The sequence below is a fragment of the Aspergillus fumigatus genome, chromosome 4 (genome assembly GCF_000002655.1).
Source record: "Aspergillus fumigatus Af293 chromosome 4, whole genome shotgun sequence".
In the NCBI taxonomy this organism is placed as follows: domain Eukaryota; kingdom Fungi; phylum Ascomycota; class Eurotiomycetes; order Eurotiales; family Aspergillaceae; genus Aspergillus; species Aspergillus fumigatus.
The window spans coordinates 3,444,635-3,462,171 of record NC_007197.1 but is presented as its reverse complement, the minus strand read 5'-3'; the positions used below and the strand labels follow the sequence as shown (position 1 = coordinate 3,462,171).

Below are 17,537 nucleotides of genomic sequence, written 5' to 3'. Positions count from 1 at the left end.
CTGCTCTGTCTTTCCGTTTGCGGCAAAAGAGCTGAGAAAGTGTCAGAGACCGGCTAACGGGTGCCAGGCGGATCAGATATGATTGGCAAGGAGACTGCGGAACAAAGTATGGCTCGAAGAGAGTTCGGGTGTCGATCCGGTGTTCCGTTGATACAATGCAGAGCAGTTAGGCTATGGTGGAATGCAATGTAGGAATAGTTTGATCGATTGACAATCAAAGAAAACACTGCAGAAGATGCAAAGAAGACAAAGCAAACAAACAACAGGCAGACGGCCCTATTTGAATTGTCGCGATGGCTGCCAGCCTCGAGGATTCTGCGTACATTCCTTCTGCTCTAAAGATGGGAAAGGAATGTACATGGAGGAGTCGGAGAGGGCCTCGATATGGCCCACCTGATCCCCGGTGGGTTGATGCGAATGATTCAAGAGAGTGCCCCAGATGCCCGTACCAATCAGAAGGTGTGGGAAAAGCAAGTGGCTAATGCGCATATCCTACCCTAATCCACTCTCTGGGCAAAAAGTGGATTGGGTTGTCGTTGGCCACCCACTGGAATGCAACCCTCCCTATACCAAAACCAGAAAAAGGAAGAATCAGCAGAAGAGGAATGTGTGGTCCTCAGCAGCCAGGTAAAGCTCAACACTTTGGGAAGAGCTTATGACAGCTGCTCGATAGCGGTCCATGGGACGGGAGACGATCATGGGAAATCCGTTAGCTTGAGCGGTATGATCCGTAGGGAACCAGAGAAGAGTATTCAGGAAGGGGAAAGGCGATTATCGGCGTCAACTTGGTCAATCCCCAGCGTTCAAAGTGTAAGCGTCATACGGACTTCCTACACCGTCAGCACGCATCACAAACACCACACTAGCCAGCACAGGGCCACAATGCCCTGGTCTTCTCCTTTGACTCCTCTGGATCCTGCTTGATGGCTGACGTTTCAGTGGAGCTGTTGGTTGGCAATGATTTGCTCCCATCAACGGCACAGCCGTCAATAAGCTTGTTGTGAATGTGCGTCTGGAATGCGAGGGCTGGGAAGAATGCCCCCGCCCACAACAACAATGTGAGAAACACCCTGGCTCTTGAGTTTTCAGGCACACACAGTTCTAGCTGAAGTCAGTATGAAGGAATGACCTAAGAGAAAGGTCTGGGCGATTGCCCTCACGCCAAGTTTTCTAGAATTATCCTGCTCAATACACGTAAGGGATCTCCACCAGGAGAGGAAAGAGATAATTCTCGCTTTAGGTCGTCATGGCTTGCAGACTTTGCCCTGTACGAAGCGATTTGGAATTATTTAGAAAGGTACTCAATGAGAACCAACCTTTAGGAGTCACGAACCAACTGTGCCATGGTGTGATCCGTTCTTTGTTCTCTGCGCAAAAAGCAACTCATGTGGTTGGCAAGCCCAGTAAATATGATCCGTAAAAGGAATCTCGTACCCAGATTTAGGGCGTTCATCCCAGCCAGATTCTTTGTTCTCCAAGGTCATCTTTGTGTCCCATAGCCATGTGGTAACTGGAAGCTCCCTGCTACAGGGACGCACATGATGTTCAGGCCTCGGGGAGTCAGTCTTGCGCCCAGGGATTCTCCAGTCCATCAAGCTCAAAGGAGTGAGGGCTAAAGATAGAACAAAGGTTCAGAAACCAAGAATAGCAAGTGTGGGCTGTGATTTCGCCTTGTCAAGATTAGACAACATCTGTCTGAACGCATCGCTGAATGTCATGCCAGTGCTTAGAAAAATTAGGTTCTGACAAAGGGGGGTTATCTTCGTGGGTTAAGAGGGAGTAACAAACAGCAAGCCACAAGAAAGAATGCCATGGCTGGTGGTAGTAATAGGTGTTAAGAAGATGTAAACCACTATTTGGATTGTGTTAGAGCCTAAGCGCTCAAGCTCTTACACAGAGTGTAATAGAGCACAGATCTATAATCACAAAGAAACACATTTTGATAAATGGGCTGGCTTAGTAGAGGGAAATAGTTTGAACGCATTATGACAATCTGCTGTGGGAAGCGGTGTAGATGGGCCAGTCACAGATATTACAGTAGAAATTTTGGGTCGTTGGTTGTAGTATCATTCAGTCACTATAAGCATTTCAAGTCTCGTCAGCGGCAGAAATTAGTATGTGTTCAATGATGAGTCTCGAGTCTGTCACAATTTCAGAAAGGCGCCATCATCATCCCCAAGTAACAATACCAGACGAGCTGAGTGGCTTCGAAGAGAATCAGAGAACTCATCCCTTAACACCGGAGGAAATTTACTCCGGTTCTGGTCCGTACAGGCAGCCGCTAAGCCAATTCTGGCAAGCCTCCGGCTGATTGCATTGGGAGGCAACAGAGGTCAGGTGCCGATGACGGAAATCTGACTCCTCGCACCCGCCTCGCAGTTGACCTCTTTCTTCCCCTTCACCAAAGCACTGTCTATTGTGCTCAACTTCCTTGGGTTACCCATCGTTTTCTATGACTCGACGTGAAACGTCGATGTCAGTCTGTGTCTGAGATTTATTCGTACTAAAGCCGTCACCAATCTTTGACTGTTACCCCTCGAACCCCCGCTGTTGCCACAACATCCCACGCAAAGTGGGTATGACTCTACAAAGACGACTTGATATCATTTAGGACTCGAACTGATCGCAAGTGCTGGCCGATCCAAGTCGTTATTATCGCGATTGAGATACACGGATCCCAAGTTCTAGCAGTACGCAACGCGTTGTGCTCCCAAACATCACATAACTGCAATTTCGCGCCTTACAAATAATCTCTCTTCATCAGTCGACAGCCTATATGTCTAACACCAACGAGACTATCAGAACCAGATTTCTTTTGCAAGACAGACAAGGGAACAAAGTGAAGCTTTTGATTAAACCGAAATCAGTCGATCACAATTGCATGCTTTGATACCCATATTGCTCGACTGGTCAAACAAAACTATATCAATATCATCAAGTGCTTCTGCAATGAATCTCAAGTTTATTCCAGCTGAGGGGGTCCTCGTCTGCCTCCCTTAGGTGAATAACTACATTCACACCCAAGCTTCACCATGGACTCCCACCGATTTCTCGGAGGCCCTCGAAGCCACACCTTGAGATCACTATACTTTGAAGTCCTCTCCTTGCACCCATATTCAATCTGCCAAATCCTGTCTCATTGAGACAAAGGAACGCAATATTTCAGTCATACTGTGATTTTATCTCCGAGAGATCAAAGGCTATTAAGCTCATCAAGATGAGCGCGCACACTTTGAAAAAGAAGTCCTGGGAGTCCCTCTCGTCGACTTTCTCCAACCTCGAAATATCTGTCTCCCAGGACAGTTGCTACGCCTCGGACGAGCTCTCCATCAGTCCAACCAATCCTGTCACTGCTGGCACGTCGCTAGCCTCCTTTACGCCAGCCCGCCAGAATTCATTACACTCGCTATTGAAGCCTATTTTGAAGAGGCCGTACTCTGATATTGAGGAAGATGAGGAACCTGAGTCTGGCTACGGAACAGACGATTCTGAATACGATTACGCTTCTGTGTCTGATGAGCATGACGACGAAATGTATGCGGTTTCCACCTGGGACGAGGCCTCGGATGCCTCTGATGCCATCTTGGAAAACTGCAATGATGATGTTGAATCAGTGGACGGTTCATTCATTTCGTTCGAATCAATGGTGCGTTTCGACACCAATGTGCGTTATATCGAGGCGCCAGAGCCTCAGGAAGAAGAGACCGAGACGCCGAGAACCGAATTAACCTGCCATGAATTAATGGAAATGGCGAGGGCGTCTGGCACTCTTCGCCTGCAGGGCGAACAAGTCGCTGAGTCTGATTCGAGTGACAAAATGCCCGAACATGATGAACTCGATGATTCAATCAAACAATGGCCAGAGGAGCACCCGAGTGACATTGTGGACTTGGATAAGAGACTATTCATTGCCTACATCAACGGCATCAACGGAATTGCCGATCCTGGATACAAAGTGCGTCTCCGCGAAAGAATTGATGATATTAGAAAGGGACATGCGCAATCTCCATACCTGGAGTCTGATAATGCGCAAGGAGTGTACCTCGATCATGTACTGAACCACGTCCTGGGTACATTCCGCAACATTATTGTTCAGGAGGAGCTTGATGAACTGGCCACTCTCACTGAGCGAAGGGAAGCTCGGCAACAGACCGAGGCGCCTGAAGGACTTGATAAAAAGCTACTGGATAAGATTGAACACCTTCTTTCCGAGAGACTGGCAGGAAATGATGTCAAAATCGGCCAGGATGAGCTAAGCTTTTTTGCTGGCGGCGTTGCTTATGCTCTTCAGAATTGGGCCTCCTATACATCACACTGAACAGGAGTTCGTGGACCAGAAGCTTTCTACGATGTTTGATGAATAAAAGACAATGGCTACATGCATTCAAAAACGTTATGAAGTTATGTACATAAAAGTTCACATCATTTCGGGTACTCGAATATGATTGGCCCTGCTTTCTTTCATTTCTGACTCCCTGTAGCTTGATTGTCGTGTATGCTTAGGGTTGATTTCAAATTCTGGAGAGGCCTGCTTCTGACACCGTGCAATGCAGCCTCGAAGACCGTCTCTCTTGTCAGACAGGCCGTTAACTAGGGATCATACACCTAGTCTCATAGCTCTACTGTCTACCATCTTTAAAGCCGGGATGTTCCATGGCACAACTTACATGGATCATCCCAGGCACATTGATAGTGGCTGCTGACCGCATGTGACCAAACACAGTGAAACACTCCGAGTTTTGTGACTCAAACCTGATTTTAATTCAGTCCAAGGAGGATTGAGGGGCGCTTGCGTGGTTCAGTCTCCAGTAACGTTGAAATGAGAAGTGTGTTGCGTCTCAAGCATTCGCTCATATATGAGTAGTGATATCTAGGAAGTTAACTCGCTGGTCGTACACCTATAATCAACAGCGGGCACATTGATATCCATACTTTCAGTTACCCTGCGGCGAGCCCCAGATGATGCTGACTAGTATCATTGTAAGTTAGCAGGATGCCATGTTCCTGGTAGGAATGAAAGACTTAGGCCACTCAATATGCAAATTGAAATCAAAGGAAAAAAAAAAAAAAATAAAAATAAAAAATAAAGAATGACAAAAATACAATATGGTAAGACTGGGAGTCGAACCCAGGCCTCTTGCGAGAGTGCATGACAAATCTAGTTTTCTAGAGAAAGCTAACCAGCTTGAGTGCACCACCTTAACCACTCGGTCATCTTACCATTACTGTGTTCAAAAATATTACATCTTGTTATGTATCTTAACATCCAACCTACAGTGAAAAAGTTTTCCGTACCCGAGAGCATTCAGCAAACTTAGTGCTACGTCCAGACAATCATTGTCTCAACATACCTAAACATCAATTACCAGCAACGATAGAGTACCTTTTTATCAAAACTTCTAAGGGTTCTCTCGATTTTCCATCAAAATCGTACTTACCTTTCTCTTCTTTTCCTGATGAGTTTGGAAATTGCGCAAACCTCCACCCAAAATGGTAAGATGACCGAGTGGTTAAGGTGGTGCACTCAAGCTGGTTAGCTTTCTCTAGAAAACTAGATTTGTCATGCACTCTCGCAAGAGGCCTGGGTTCGACTCCCAGTCTTACCATGCTTTCTTTTTTGGGCGTCTTTTAGTCAGACTCTCAAGTGCCTACTTCCAGTCTATGCCTTCCCAAGACCTATTTCATGGGACATAAAGTGTAACCTTAGTAAGTTGCATGGATGGCTGCTATAGCAGTAATCAGTCCACAAATACACGTAAGGTCAAATGTGATCCAAGTCACTGTGCATGCTAGATCTCGTAGGCTGTCGGTCCAGTTATCTACGCTGGTACCAAAGGTTTAACAGAGCGAGGACCGAACTCTAATGGCTTGGTTTGCTGAATCCATAAGCAGTTGCTCAGCCGGTCAGCCCTAACACATACTTGGCAGTTGGAGACCCCCAAATGATTACGTATCCCTCCTTGGTTGATAAAGTCAAGAGTCTCTAATAAGCGAGTAGATTTATGATTAGCAGTTATACAGTCCCACTACCAAATGCCACCTCGCCCAGGATAACAACTGTATCGGAGGAAAGCGTGCCAATAAATGGGCCGAATCCAGCTCTATGATCTCGATGAGCCATTTACAAGGAGTGTATGAGCTGAACTATCTTTTAACACTCGGCTGCAACCATGGTTCATAAGCTTTCTGGCTCAGTCGCAAGTCGAGTACAATTCCATCTGGGCAAACCGATAGGCCATTATTCACACTGTGTCTGACTCGTGGATAGATCCATTGGTTAAGAGGTGACATCGCTGACCCACAGTGTGTATTTCTCCAGAGTAAGGCTCGGAGGCAATCTGAGAACCACGTGTGGCTTACGCTGAATGATTTTTTGCTGTACTCTGTACTGTGACAAAAGTGAAGCATGCTTACGGCTGTTCTGTCATCCCAGATGTGAGTTGGTGATACAATGATGCAAAGATAAGAGAATGGCAAGTTACTGGCCCATCGCTGTGTAACTGCTTGCCTTGTTGGAGTCAGGACTCAAGTGTAGAAGTTGATCTTTAGAGGGCAAGAGACTAAGAGGATCTTCGACTTGACATGCGATCTATGGAAAATGCACAGAGTCAGGAACTTGATGGATTGCTATTTGCTGCAACTGGTGGACCATCCCCATCGCCGTTGTCTAATAGTCTGAAAAAAGAGTTTTCAGCGGAAGATATTACGGAGTGTCTATGGAGCCGACTACCTACCATTCAGACTAGACTGTTACTTTGATTTGATTTTATTTTTGCCCTGGTGGAAATGCCGTCACAGCGAGTCTGGAAGGAAAAAGCAAATAAGATCCGTTTGAGCCTGATCCGGTGGAGTGCTTCTTTCTGATCGTAGCAAATGATATGGAGTTCAGAAATAAATTGCAGGGGTGTCGGTATATCTGCTTCTTGTTCTTCTTCTTTTTCTCCTTTACCAGCCAAATTCGGCTTCTTCCCCTGACCCTGGAATCGGGACGCTTAGATGGTGGGGCTGTTTCTGATCCACTGCGCTTTCGTCTTTTGAATTTTGCCCCCATTTTAGCCTTCCTCTCCAGGGGACTGACAGTAGGACTGACTGCTGTTACCTTAGAGCCATCCACCCGGATATTTCATATCAAACCTGGTTGCTTCTCAATTTCCAGTACTGCTCCGGAGTATAGTGCTACCATGACTGCGAATTTATAATTTGCTATGTATCTCTGGAGGTCCTACTCTAGAATGGACTGATAGACAATGTACAAAGTGGCAACAGCCAGTGCCGATCTCATGATCAGTCCCTCGTGTTGAGTAAAACTGGATGCAACTAGTGGGCATGTTGGTCGTGCTGCAGATGTAGGAGGACTACAGAGTAATCTACACTGACTAGTTCATAGAAATGTAACCTCACAAAAACTACTTTACAAGCGATTGCCATATTGTGAGACTTCTGACGTTAAAGAGCCACGAACTTTGTTGTAGTCTAGGCATTTGCGGCCCAGCATGCATCGCTAATATTGTCCCTGAATGCCTATTATTATTATTATTATTATAAGGATAAACATTGTTATTTCCTTCCCGCCGCCTTTCTACTACTGCTGTTCTCCACTCCCACTCTTGATGCAAATGCTCAAACCTCAATGGTAGAAGACCAGTCTCCACCTCTCCTGATTTGCATCTTTACCTCCGTGTCCTGAATACATGCGAAAGTATCGGGCAATTAGCACATCTCAGAACCATGTACCTCACGATAGTCCGGGCCAGCCGTACCCGTTTGAACTAGTATCCTGTAGTGCCCAAGCTCGGTAAAGGCCTCCTGAATTCAAAGTTTCGCCAGTCCCTGGTGCAACTCCGGATTCTTATTCCCTCTTCCTTCTAGCTCTCATTTCCGTTCCCTCTTCTGAACTAAGCCAGTCCATTCCTTCGCATACTCTCTTTATCAGGTCTCCCACGGTTTCCTTCCTTTCGTTTCTAAATATCCGACCACTGTCAACTCGCTGGAATGAATTAATGAAGAGCTACTCATTGGAACAGCTGACGGGTAGGTTTTCTGGTCCATTGTCCCATCTCCACCACTTCTGTTCGCAGTACTATTTGCGTACCCATCATGTGTTCGCAACCACAAGAATACGAAGCCCCCTAACAAGCAGGCAGTGCACAAAGCAACATTTTCTGTCTACAAGGCTGGCGAGATACTAATACTATCTGGCTCTTCCAGAATGATCTAGCGACTCGTTCTGTATAATTTCCTATATCTCTTCAAAGAGAACACCCCTGCCTACACCTCGAATCGCGGAAGGCCGCCATTAACTGCATGCGATCAATATAAAGCATCATGCAGCACAGCAAAGGGCCCGAATTCCCCGAGCTGGCAAGGACACTGTCGCGCTCGCGCAGCACCAGCATGTCCAGCGACTCCCAGCTCTCACGCATCCACCTTCTCTCTCCACCACCAGTGAACCCTCCGCCCTCATTCATCGCATCATCTGCAGCGGCTCAAATAATCACCACAGACCAGGAGTTTAACACTGCAGACTTTGTGACTAGCGAAGAAGACAACGGTGCGAATGCCAGCGCTCTTGTCACCCCAGAGGCTCTTTCGGCTCTGAACGGGTTTCTCGACCACCTTCTCTACAACATCTTGGCAACCGCCAAGTCGACCCAGTTGGCATGCATTCGACCGGCAATAGCTGACGTCCTCAAACCTCGACTCGCGAAAGAAGTCGTCTCTGCTGCGGATGATGAACTGCATGAGTACATGGGCGGGGAGGAAGATGAACAGTCTGAATTTCGCGGCGGGCAGACTTCGGCCAATGATTTTGACCTGGTCCGGTCCTGGAAGTTGACTCGGCTTCGATGCATGGTATACACGAGGTTGGGCGACATGGAGGAAGACGATGAAGATGAGTACATCGCGCAAGACCGGCTGATCGATTCCGACGATGGGGTTCCGCCGAGATTCGACAGCCACGTGGGCAACATCACTCCGGCCGCCGCGATCTTTCTAACGTCTATCATCGAGCACATTGGGGAACAGGCCCTTATCATTGCAGGTGAAACTGCACGGTCCCGGTTATCTTTGAAACTTAGCGACAATCATGACGAGGTGACCGAATCTGGCGCAGAGCGGGGCAGGATGGATAGGCTGGTCGTGGAGGAACTCGACATGGAGAAACTAGCTTTGAATCCGACCCTAGGAAGGCTGTGGCGGACCTGGCGAAGACGTGTTCGAACAGGTAGTTTATCTCGGACGGTTTCAAGGGAGTCATTCCAGCGTCGCAGGTTGACTGCACCCTCTGCAGGCAGCAGAAAAAGCAGCATCGTTACTGTCGATGAATGTCCACCCTGTCTGCGAGTGTCACCGGATGTGGAGCACAGCAAGGAGCTTGATCCAGCATCTGTCGCTCTGCCAATGAGCGAGCACGATGTCGAAGAGATTGAGATCCCGGGATATGTGGCTGAGGATGGCAGCGAAGTGCATGAAATACATGAGATTCGGACCATGCAAGCTGTCGTAGCTCACAAAGTGCGACCTCATAGCCTCATGGTACTCACCCTGGCATCTCCAAAATCTCCTTCCACAGGGAACTCCCCCGTTACTCCTCTCAGCGCCCAGGGTCCCAGAGTTGTCCGTCACGCTCGGTCGCGGTCACTACCCAGCAGCCCGTACCCCGAAGATGATACTCCAAATGATGCTCCGGCTCCGCAGGCAAACCCCCCTACCACCGCTGAAGAACAGAAGCGCTTAGAGACGATGTATGAGCACGACGAGGATGACGAACCAGCGGCGCCAAACGGATCGGTTTCACAGAAGATTACGGTGACCTCACAAGTCAAGCAGGTAGAAACAGGCCGTTCACCCGGTGAACAGACCTGCTCTGCTGTTGTGCAGGATGCGGCCACGGCGTCCTCACCGTCGGCGGCATCAGTCGATGCCGGCACAAGTCAAATCAGTAGTACTGACACCTCCACGGCATCCTTGAGCGATGAGCAAGAGTTGGCTTCCGAGGTTATCGAAGGACATGGGTTATGCGAAAAGCCAGAGCTGGCCGCATTGCAGCGACCCAGACGTAATACCGATAAGGGAGCTTCCGAGGATACCCCTGCACCACCAGTGGAAGGAAAAGCGCCTCTGGCTGTGACTCTTGGCCATGAACCGCAGACGCAAGGAGGAAGCCCCAAGTTAACCCGCCCCGCCGGCACTTCTGACGTCTCTAAGACCCCTGATGATGACTTATCAGCCGCGACACCTCCTTCCGCCAGGGCGTCTGATTCTACCGCGGACGGCAAACCCTCAAGATCGGCACCGGTGACAGCCCAATCCTCTAGAAAAGTGGCCACCGGACTGGTTTCCCCAGCCAGAGAACCAAGTCTTCCTGAACGTGCGCGGACTCGACCCGTGCCCGTTCCCTTGTCCTTGAACACCGCAGGCCAGCAGTCTTTCGGGGCAACGAGTCCGGGATCAGCTACGCCTGGCAGTTCTGGGACTGAGCGTGCAGCCGTTCAACGGATATCACGCCCATCAACCTCGGTCGCCTCGTCTACTTACACCAAATCACGCCGGTCCGACAGTTTCGGCAGCCATCGGGAGAAGCGTCCAGTCACTGCCGGATCAACTACGTCGCAGGTTTCGAGCAAGCTCAAGGGCCTTATTAGTCGCCAAACCGACTCCGCTACGTTCCTTGTTCGCAGCTCTTCAGAAACCAGTAGAGCATCCGCTGTCACCCATGACTCAGTATATGATGATAAATCGGGGTTGGATGAATTGATCCAGAGCGAGGAGACAATCCATTATACCCTGACACCCAAGACCGTGAGAGATATGGAGGTTTGTTCAGCCTGAGAATCCTCTTTTGCAGAACCCTATAGCTGACACTTGAAAAGAACTTGGACTCCCCCAGATGGCAGCCTCGGCGATCACCAACCGCGGATTTGGCCGATTTTCTTAAAAATACCGGCCCTCCTGGAAGCGAAACACCTAGGCCAAGGACATCCAAATCATCCTCTAGGGAAGCGACCGACTTTCCAAAAGTATCGAAGTCTATATCGTCCGAGAGGGCGAAACATATACCCATTCAGCTACCTAGCGTGGCTCCCGAGCAGAGAGACAGGAAGTCTCCTCGCAGCGGCGCTCCACGTTTGGAAGCCCGTTCAGCTGTGGCGCCACGGGGACATGAGACAGCCGAGTTGATTGAATTTCTTCGGGAAGGACCGTCGAATATCGGAGCTCACCAGGTCCTGCGCACAGTTGCCTCGCCCAAGGACATGGACGAACTGAGACAAGGCGCTCCTTCTGTTGCTAGCACAATAGGAGGCTCAATGGCTACTCGATCTCTTACTTCCGTCGGTTCTCGCACGGCCCTACTCGAATCCGCCAACCGTTCAACTGCACAAGGGGGCTCAGTCAATGCGGCCAATCCGGCCAGCAGTAGGGACCCGACCGATCCTCAACCAGCACGGAAGCAACGTCGGGTGCGGGATCCTTATGCCATTGACGATTCGGACGACGACGAGTATCTTGAAGAGCTTCTAGAACCCTCGAAGCCTAAACGGGAGGAAGAAAGCCTGATAGATTTCCTGCGTAATGTTCCTCCGCCAGAGGCTGAAACGCAGCCTCCGGCCTTGACTATGTCTACATCCAAAAGTACTTCCACAGGACTTGGAAGTGCTTCAGCCATGAAGGCACGGCTTCTCCGAAATACTTCCTTTGACAAATCCCTTTCCGGGAAGTCTTCAAAATCTTCGCTACGTCAACAACAGGAAGGTTACTTGAAAGGACAGTCGAATTATACTGTCAAGGTCGGCATGGAGCGCAACGGAGGGGCAACCCATGCTGGGTACGGGCTGTCTACTGTGCCTGAGAAGCAAACCGAAACCAGTGCATTAGCCAGCTTTCTGAGAAGCACCGGTCCGCCGGAGCCTCCTGCTGGTCGCCGACCCTCCTTGTCTGGCAGCAGAGGCAAAGATCCGAGTGGCTTCTCCCGTCTCTTTGTTCGTCGCAAGAAAGTTGAGGTTTGAAGCATGAGATTATATATACCCTTTCTTCTTGTCTCTTTTGTTTCTCGCCCGTCTTGGTCTTGACAATCTTCCGATTCCTTGCGACTATGAAATTGTTATATGGTTGGCAGATGACATGGGTCTTTGAGCGTTCTGAGCCAGTGATGAAACGTTCCTTGCTTCTTATCTTTTCTTTGTGATACTCCTTGCGGTGACATGCCTTCGATTTTTTTGTGCATGCAAACTTATGTCGGATTTTCTCGTGTCGCACTCCCTTGGCTACCTCACGTGTTCCCTTTCTTGTCTCATTGTCCGCATCTAGACTCTCTAGACTTCTAGTGGGAAAGTCCTGCACTGGAGTACGATTGTATATATTAAGCTTTGGGTGGCCAGTATTCTGGCGGCTGCCTGAGCCAGTACATTCTTTCTATCTCGGCAAAATATTTCATATCATCCGTGATTATATCTACCGTCAGCCATCAACAGTAGAGACTCGTAGAGCGTTGAGTGCGTCGTCAACGTTCCAGTCGGGCTTTCGACCTCAAACAAGGTCATAAGAGATGGCCTGATAAAATTAACTTTAATGTCTTCGAATCCAACATATTAATACATAGTTTCTCAGCGTCAATTTAATATAGAGCGGAAGACGGGAAATCTTTAACCCGACCACTCTCAGTAGACGCGGCGTGGCATCAATAATGTTGTAGAGCCCCCATCGCTGATCAAATATACCGACAGAACAAGCCACAACCTCCTTTGTCGGCCAATTTACTCATCGACAATGGGCAGCTCCCCACAATCAAGCACGAGGACACTCCTCGGTCTTTTGTTCCTGCTCCTTGTCCAGCTCTCCTCCGCCTTGAAATTTGACCTGCACGCCAGCAGCGGGCACAACGAGCGATGTATACGGAATTTTGTCTTTAAGGACCAATTGGTCGTTGTGACAGCTATTGTGAGCGGGCAGAGAGGTGATGGGCAGGTTGTGAATATGCACGTATGTTGATTCTTACCACTGCCCTGCGAGATTTTTGAGGGTCGGGTCATGGGAGGCTACTTTCCGGCTTCATATATTCCTTTTTATCGGGGTTTACTGCAGCGATGCTTACTATTTCACTTGATATAGATTAAGGATGCGCTTGGGAATGACCATGGTCGGCCTAAGGATATCGCGGGCGAGACTCGCCAGGCATTCACCTCTGTTGCGGATACGGCGTTTGATGTTTGCTTTGAAAATAAGCTGGTTTCTCATCGTGAGTTTTCCTCTTACATCTCAAATTAACTAGCTGCGCATGATATTCGGTTAGACTTTTTGTGACTCGGAACTGATCTGAACGTATCCAGATGGAGTTGCGAACCCCTACAAGTCTGTCGAGCTCGATGTCGAGATCGGCGCCGATGCCCGTGACTGGTCCAGCGTTCAGGCTGCGGAGAAGCTCAAGCCGGTGGAAACTGATCTCCGTCGTATTGAGGAGATGGTGGCGGAGATCGTCAACGAGATGGAATACCTGCGGGCCCGCGAACAGAAGCTACGGGATACCAACGAGAGCACCAACGAGCGCGTGAAGTGGTTTGCCTTCGGCACTATGGGAATGCTGGTTGGTCTCGGTGTTTGGCAGGTCGTATACCTCAGGGCTTACTTTAGGTATGTTGACTTCCCCGTGTCGTGGAGGGTTGATGGTGTTGTGGCTAACTGCTGCTCTTGTTGCGAACAGGTCGAAGCATCTTATCTAAGATCTAGTCGTGTTGTGTTTTGGTCCCCACTTGTCATGTGGACAAGGCTCTCATGGTTGATTCTCCGTTGAATTGCGTGACAGGCGCGGAGTTGTCAGTCGCATTTGAGGGATTCCGCCTCGTGTACTTTCAAGCATATTTATGGTGCATTGCTTCGATTTCCGTACTTATGAAATGACACCTGTAATGATTAGAAGAGCTCCTGGTATGTCCTCCTGCTTCGTAGTACTGTATTACCTAGAAATGAGCGTCTCACACCTTCACCTTGACTGTTCCTGGCCTTAATAACATGAGATGCCGCTGCTCGTACGGAGTAGTTGTGAAAGGCTTTCTGGCAATGGGGCAAAGCTACTGCGCCGGACAGTCACCTCTGCTTTTTTTTCCCGATTCCATTCAGTTGACATATTGTATTCTTGCTGTCCGTATCAAACTCAATCAATATCGACTTATACTCTGGACTATACCATGTCTCATCGGCATGTTTAATTGATGCAAACGCTGCAAACAGCACGCAGCATTGCCGCGGATGATGTCAATTCCGTGTCATTATTTAATGTGCCTACCTTGGACATTGGGCTTCATTCAGGTCCTTTAGTTAGAGACAATCCCTGTTGAGCTTCTATATTCAAATTCACCCTGATCAGGAGCTTAACAATGTCTGCCCAACGGCTGTTCCAACGCCTTTCGCGGCCGTCAAGGTCGTCTTTCTCTTTCACAACAGCAATTTCCCGCCGCTCTTTCGGGAGCTCGGCTGTTCGCCTGAATGATGGCGATGGGAAGGATCGCGCGCCCTCTACAGCTCCGGAGCACCGCAAATACCAGACTTCGAGGCCTCCAAACCCAGCTGTGCCTCACTCGACTTCAACTATGACCAATGACTTCCCCAGCGTTGGCGAGCGGACCCCGCCTCCGGAGGTCTTGAGCTCGGTCGATCCGAACTATAAGCCGGTAGATCCTTATCCAGGCCGTGTCGAGCATTACACTGGTGGTAGGCAGCAGCCCGGTGCGCAGAAACCGGAGCTTGGTGTTGGGGAGATGGAAGGAATTACGTTCAAGGTTGAGCCGCTGAGACGAACTGGAGAGGACCCGGCGACCATGAGGGCTCGTTTGTTGTGTATGTTTGGTTCTTGCCGTTCGCTCCCCATAGTCCTTGGTCCTGAAACTAATAGAGTGACCAAATGCAGATCAGAGTAGAAAGCGAGGTATTCTCGAGTCGGATCTGCTGCTATCCACCTTCGCCGATGTCTATCTGAAAGATATGACGCCAGAACAGCTCCAGGAGTACGACCGTTTCCTGGACGAGAATGACTGGGACATCTACTACTGGGCTACGCAGGACCCTCCGTCTGCTACGGACAGCCCAGCCGAGGATACCGTCACCGAGACGTGGAAACGCACCGGAGCCAAGAGTGGTGAGTGGAAGCAGACCGTTGGTGCTTACAAGGCTGCGTATAGGCCAGTCCCCTCGCGGTGGGCCGATTCCGAGGTCCTCAGGCTTCTGAGACAACATGTACGCGATAAGAGCGCTGTTGGATTCCATGCTGCGAAGAACAAGAAGACTGGCGGCTGTGGGCTGGGAAGAATGCCCGACATCCAAGTCTTTGATAAATAGACCTTGACTGTTACTACTGATGGGCGAATCAAGGTATGACGCAGAGGAACGGATATCTGTTTACTGTAAATTTCAACTTGTACTATAGTATGCCTTGAATTTTGATGCACTCTGCTTCAGATAATAATGCTTTCACAGCATTGCCTCTACTGGTATATCATGGTACATAGATATATGTCCTTGGGGTTGCCGGTCGCTGTATGCTCAGATCGGTCAACTCAGGGAATGTCATACGACCATCAAGAAAATCTGGGGGAATGAGCTCGCCTCATGTTTTCTTTTTCTTTTTTTTGATTGCAGTTATGTATCACGATGTTTACCATTGCTCCATACTTCCGGTCACGTGACTCGCTTAGGCTTAGGGCTTGTGGGCCACACAACCAGCGGCAGAACGGGCTAGTTTAGGGCTTAGGCGGGCAACGTTGGTTCTGCTCCTCCATCCTCGAGTGCTGCGATTTTATCTCAGGCCCAGAGTCAACGACAATTGCTCCGCCCGCGTTCATCCTCCTCCCTCCTCTCGCGGCCCCTTCATCGTCAATATGGCTGAGCAGATGGTTCTTCGTGGTACCCTTGAGGGCCACAATGGCTGGGTTACTTCCCTGGCTACCTCTCTGGAGAAGTAAGGGAATACCGAAGATTCGAAAAAGTTGCGAGAAAATCATATGCCGAAAGGATGAAGAAACGTTTGTTTTGGAAGACTTTGGGCATTGATTGAGCACGTGGACAAATTGATTCTGACTTGGATGTTTCTTTCGAATAGCCCCAACATGCTGCTCTCTGGCAGTCGCGACAAGACCCTGATCATCTGGAACCTTACCCGCGACGAGCAGGCCTACGGTTACCCCAAGCGCAGCCTCGAGGGTCACTCCCACATCGTCTCTGACTGTGTATGCTACCCGAAATCCCACTGAGTTTAGAGAGAGTGCAAGGACTGGGAATCTCCCGTGGAGAAAAACCGCAAAAGAGTATGACGAGATTGGCTGACCGCGTGTGTGTTTTGTTCCGTGCAGGTCATCTCCTCCGACGGTGCCTACGCTCTGTCTGCCTCTTGGGACAAGTCCCTCCGCCTGTGGGAGCTCGCTACCGGCGAGACCACTCGTACCTTCGTTGGCCACACCAGCGACGTCCTCTCCGTCTCCTTCTCCGCCGACAACCGCCAGATCGTCTCCGGTTCTCGTGACCGCACCATCAAGCTGTGGAACACCCTCGGCGACTGCAAGTTTACCATCACCGACAAGGGCCACACCGACTGGGTTTCCTGCGTTCGCTTCAGCCCCAACCCCCAGAACCCCGTCATCGTTTCCGCTGGCTGGGACAAGCTCGTCAAGGTACGTTTATCCCGATCTTTCCCTGACGCGATGTATACCCAATTCGAAACCGTCTGCCCAAATGATGTTTTGCATAATACGTATTTGCTACTTCAGAGCCTTCTATGGCCATGAGACAAACAATCACCAATGCCCTGATGGACACTTCGCAATCTTGGTTTTGCACCTTTATGCATGGGACCAACTCATCTATTCCCCTGGGGGATTGAAGCTAACCCAAGGATACCCTTTAGGTTTGGGAGCTCGCTTCCTGCCGCCTCCAGACCGACCACATCGGTCACACCGGTTACATCAACACCGTCACCATCTCCCCCGATGGATCCCTCTGCGCCTCCGGTGGCAAGGACGGCACCACCATGCTCTGGGATCTCAACGAGTCCAAGCACCTCTACTCCCTCCACGCTGGCGACGAGATCCACGCCCTCGTCTTCTCCCCCAACCGCTACTGGCTCTGCGCCGCCACCGCCAGCTCCATCACCATCTTCGATCTCGAGAAGAAGAGCAAGGTTGATGAGCTCAAGCCCGAGTTCATCGAGAAGAGCTCCAAGGCCCGTGAGCCCGAGTGTATCTCTCTCGCCTGGAGCGCTGATGGCCAGACTCTGTTCGCTGGTTACACTGACAACAAGATCCGTGCCTGGGGTGTCATGTCGAGGGCATAGAGGGTTGACGAGCGTTTAGGTGGAGGAGAGGAAATCCATGTTTTTTCTTTGTTATAAAAAAGAAAGCGCTGGCATTGGTTGGGATGTATGAGCCATGAGCAATGAAGCACTCCGGGCCTGGGCCCAGGGTTTTTCTCCGACATGTCTAGCTTGATTCGTCATAAACTTCGTACGTCTGGAATCTTGTCAAGGTCGGCATGCCGAATGTTCTAATACCAAT

At 49.7% G+C, this 17,537-nt stretch overlaps 6 protein-coding genes and 2 non-coding genes across 8 annotated transcripts; 6 read left to right on the top strand and 2 right to left on the bottom strand.

Moving 5' to 3' along the window:
• Positions 1-53: 53 nt before the first annotated feature.
• On the bottom strand, positions 54-489 carry AFUA_4G13220 (uncharacterized protein; the record flags this gene model as incomplete). The annotated part of the gene is made up of 2 exons (XM_746416.1): positions 54-276; positions 359-489. The coding sequence occupies 2 exons, from the start codon at positions 487-489 to the stop codon at positions 54-56; spliced, it is 354 nt and encodes a 117-aa protein (XP_751509.1).
• A 1,878-nt stretch (positions 490-2,367) lies between these two features.
• On the top strand, positions 2,368-4,729 carry AFUA_4G13210 (uncharacterized protein). Its single transcript, XM_746417.2, has one exon. The coding sequence runs from the start codon at positions 3,218-3,220 to the stop codon at positions 4,316-4,318; it is 1,101 nt and encodes a 366-aa protein (XP_751510.1). The 5' UTR covers positions 2,368-3,217; the 3' UTR covers positions 4,319-4,729.
• A 378-nt stretch (positions 4,730-5,107) lies between these two features.
• On the bottom strand, positions 5,108-5,221 carry tL(CAA)1. The gene is made up of 2 exons: positions 5,185-5,221; positions 5,108-5,151 (listed from the first exon to the last, which is right to left on the bottom strand). It is a non-coding gene (tRNA).
• Positions 5,222-5,492: 271 nt separating this feature from the next.
• tL(CAA)2 lies at positions 5,493-5,606 on the top strand. Its single transcript has 2 exons — positions 5,493-5,529; positions 5,563-5,606. It is a non-coding gene (tRNA).
• A 2,150-nt stretch (positions 5,607-7,756) lies between these two features.
• Positions 7,757-12,463, top strand: AFUA_4G13200 (uncharacterized protein). The gene is made up of 3 exons (XM_746418.2): positions 7,757-8,031; positions 8,145-10,818; positions 10,875-12,463. The coding sequence occupies exons 2-3, from the start codon at positions 8,326-8,328 to the stop codon at positions 12,006-12,008; spliced, it is 3,627 nt and encodes a 1,208-aa protein (XP_751511.1). The 5' UTR covers positions 7,757-8,031; positions 8,145-8,325; the 3' UTR covers positions 12,009-12,463.
• A 192-nt stretch (positions 12,464-12,655) lies between these two features.
• On the top strand, positions 12,656-14,131 carry erv25 (emp24/gp25L/p24 family protein). The gene is made up of 3 exons (XM_746419.2): positions 12,656-12,981; positions 13,111-13,237; positions 13,329-14,131. The coding sequence occupies exons 1-3, from the start codon at positions 12,769-12,771 to the stop codon at positions 13,787-13,789; spliced, it is 801 nt and encodes a 266-aa protein (XP_751512.1). The 5' UTR covers positions 12,656-12,768; the 3' UTR covers positions 13,790-14,131.
• A 49-nt stretch (positions 14,132-14,180) lies between these two features.
• Positions 14,181-15,487, top strand: AFUA_4G13180 (succinate dehydrogenase assembly factor 2). The gene is made up of 2 exons (XM_746420.2): positions 14,181-14,832; positions 14,903-15,487. Exons 1-2 carry the CDS (start codon positions 14,373-14,375, stop codon positions 15,328-15,330), a joined length of 888 nt encoding a protein of 295 aa, XP_751513.1. The 5' UTR covers positions 14,181-14,372; the 3' UTR covers positions 15,331-15,487.
• A 158-nt stretch (positions 15,488-15,645) lies between these two features.
• On the top strand, positions 15,646-17,317 carry cpcB (40S ribosomal protein RACK1; the record flags this gene model as incomplete). The annotated part of the gene is made up of 4 exons (XM_746421.2): positions 15,646-15,949; positions 16,091-16,217; positions 16,341-16,658; positions 16,892-17,317. The coding sequence occupies exons 1-4, from the start codon at positions 15,870-15,872 to the stop codon at positions 17,315-17,317; spliced, it is 951 nt and encodes a 316-aa protein (XP_751514.1). The 5' UTR covers positions 15,646-15,869.
• Between the last annotated feature and the right edge of the window lie 220 nt (positions 17,318-17,537).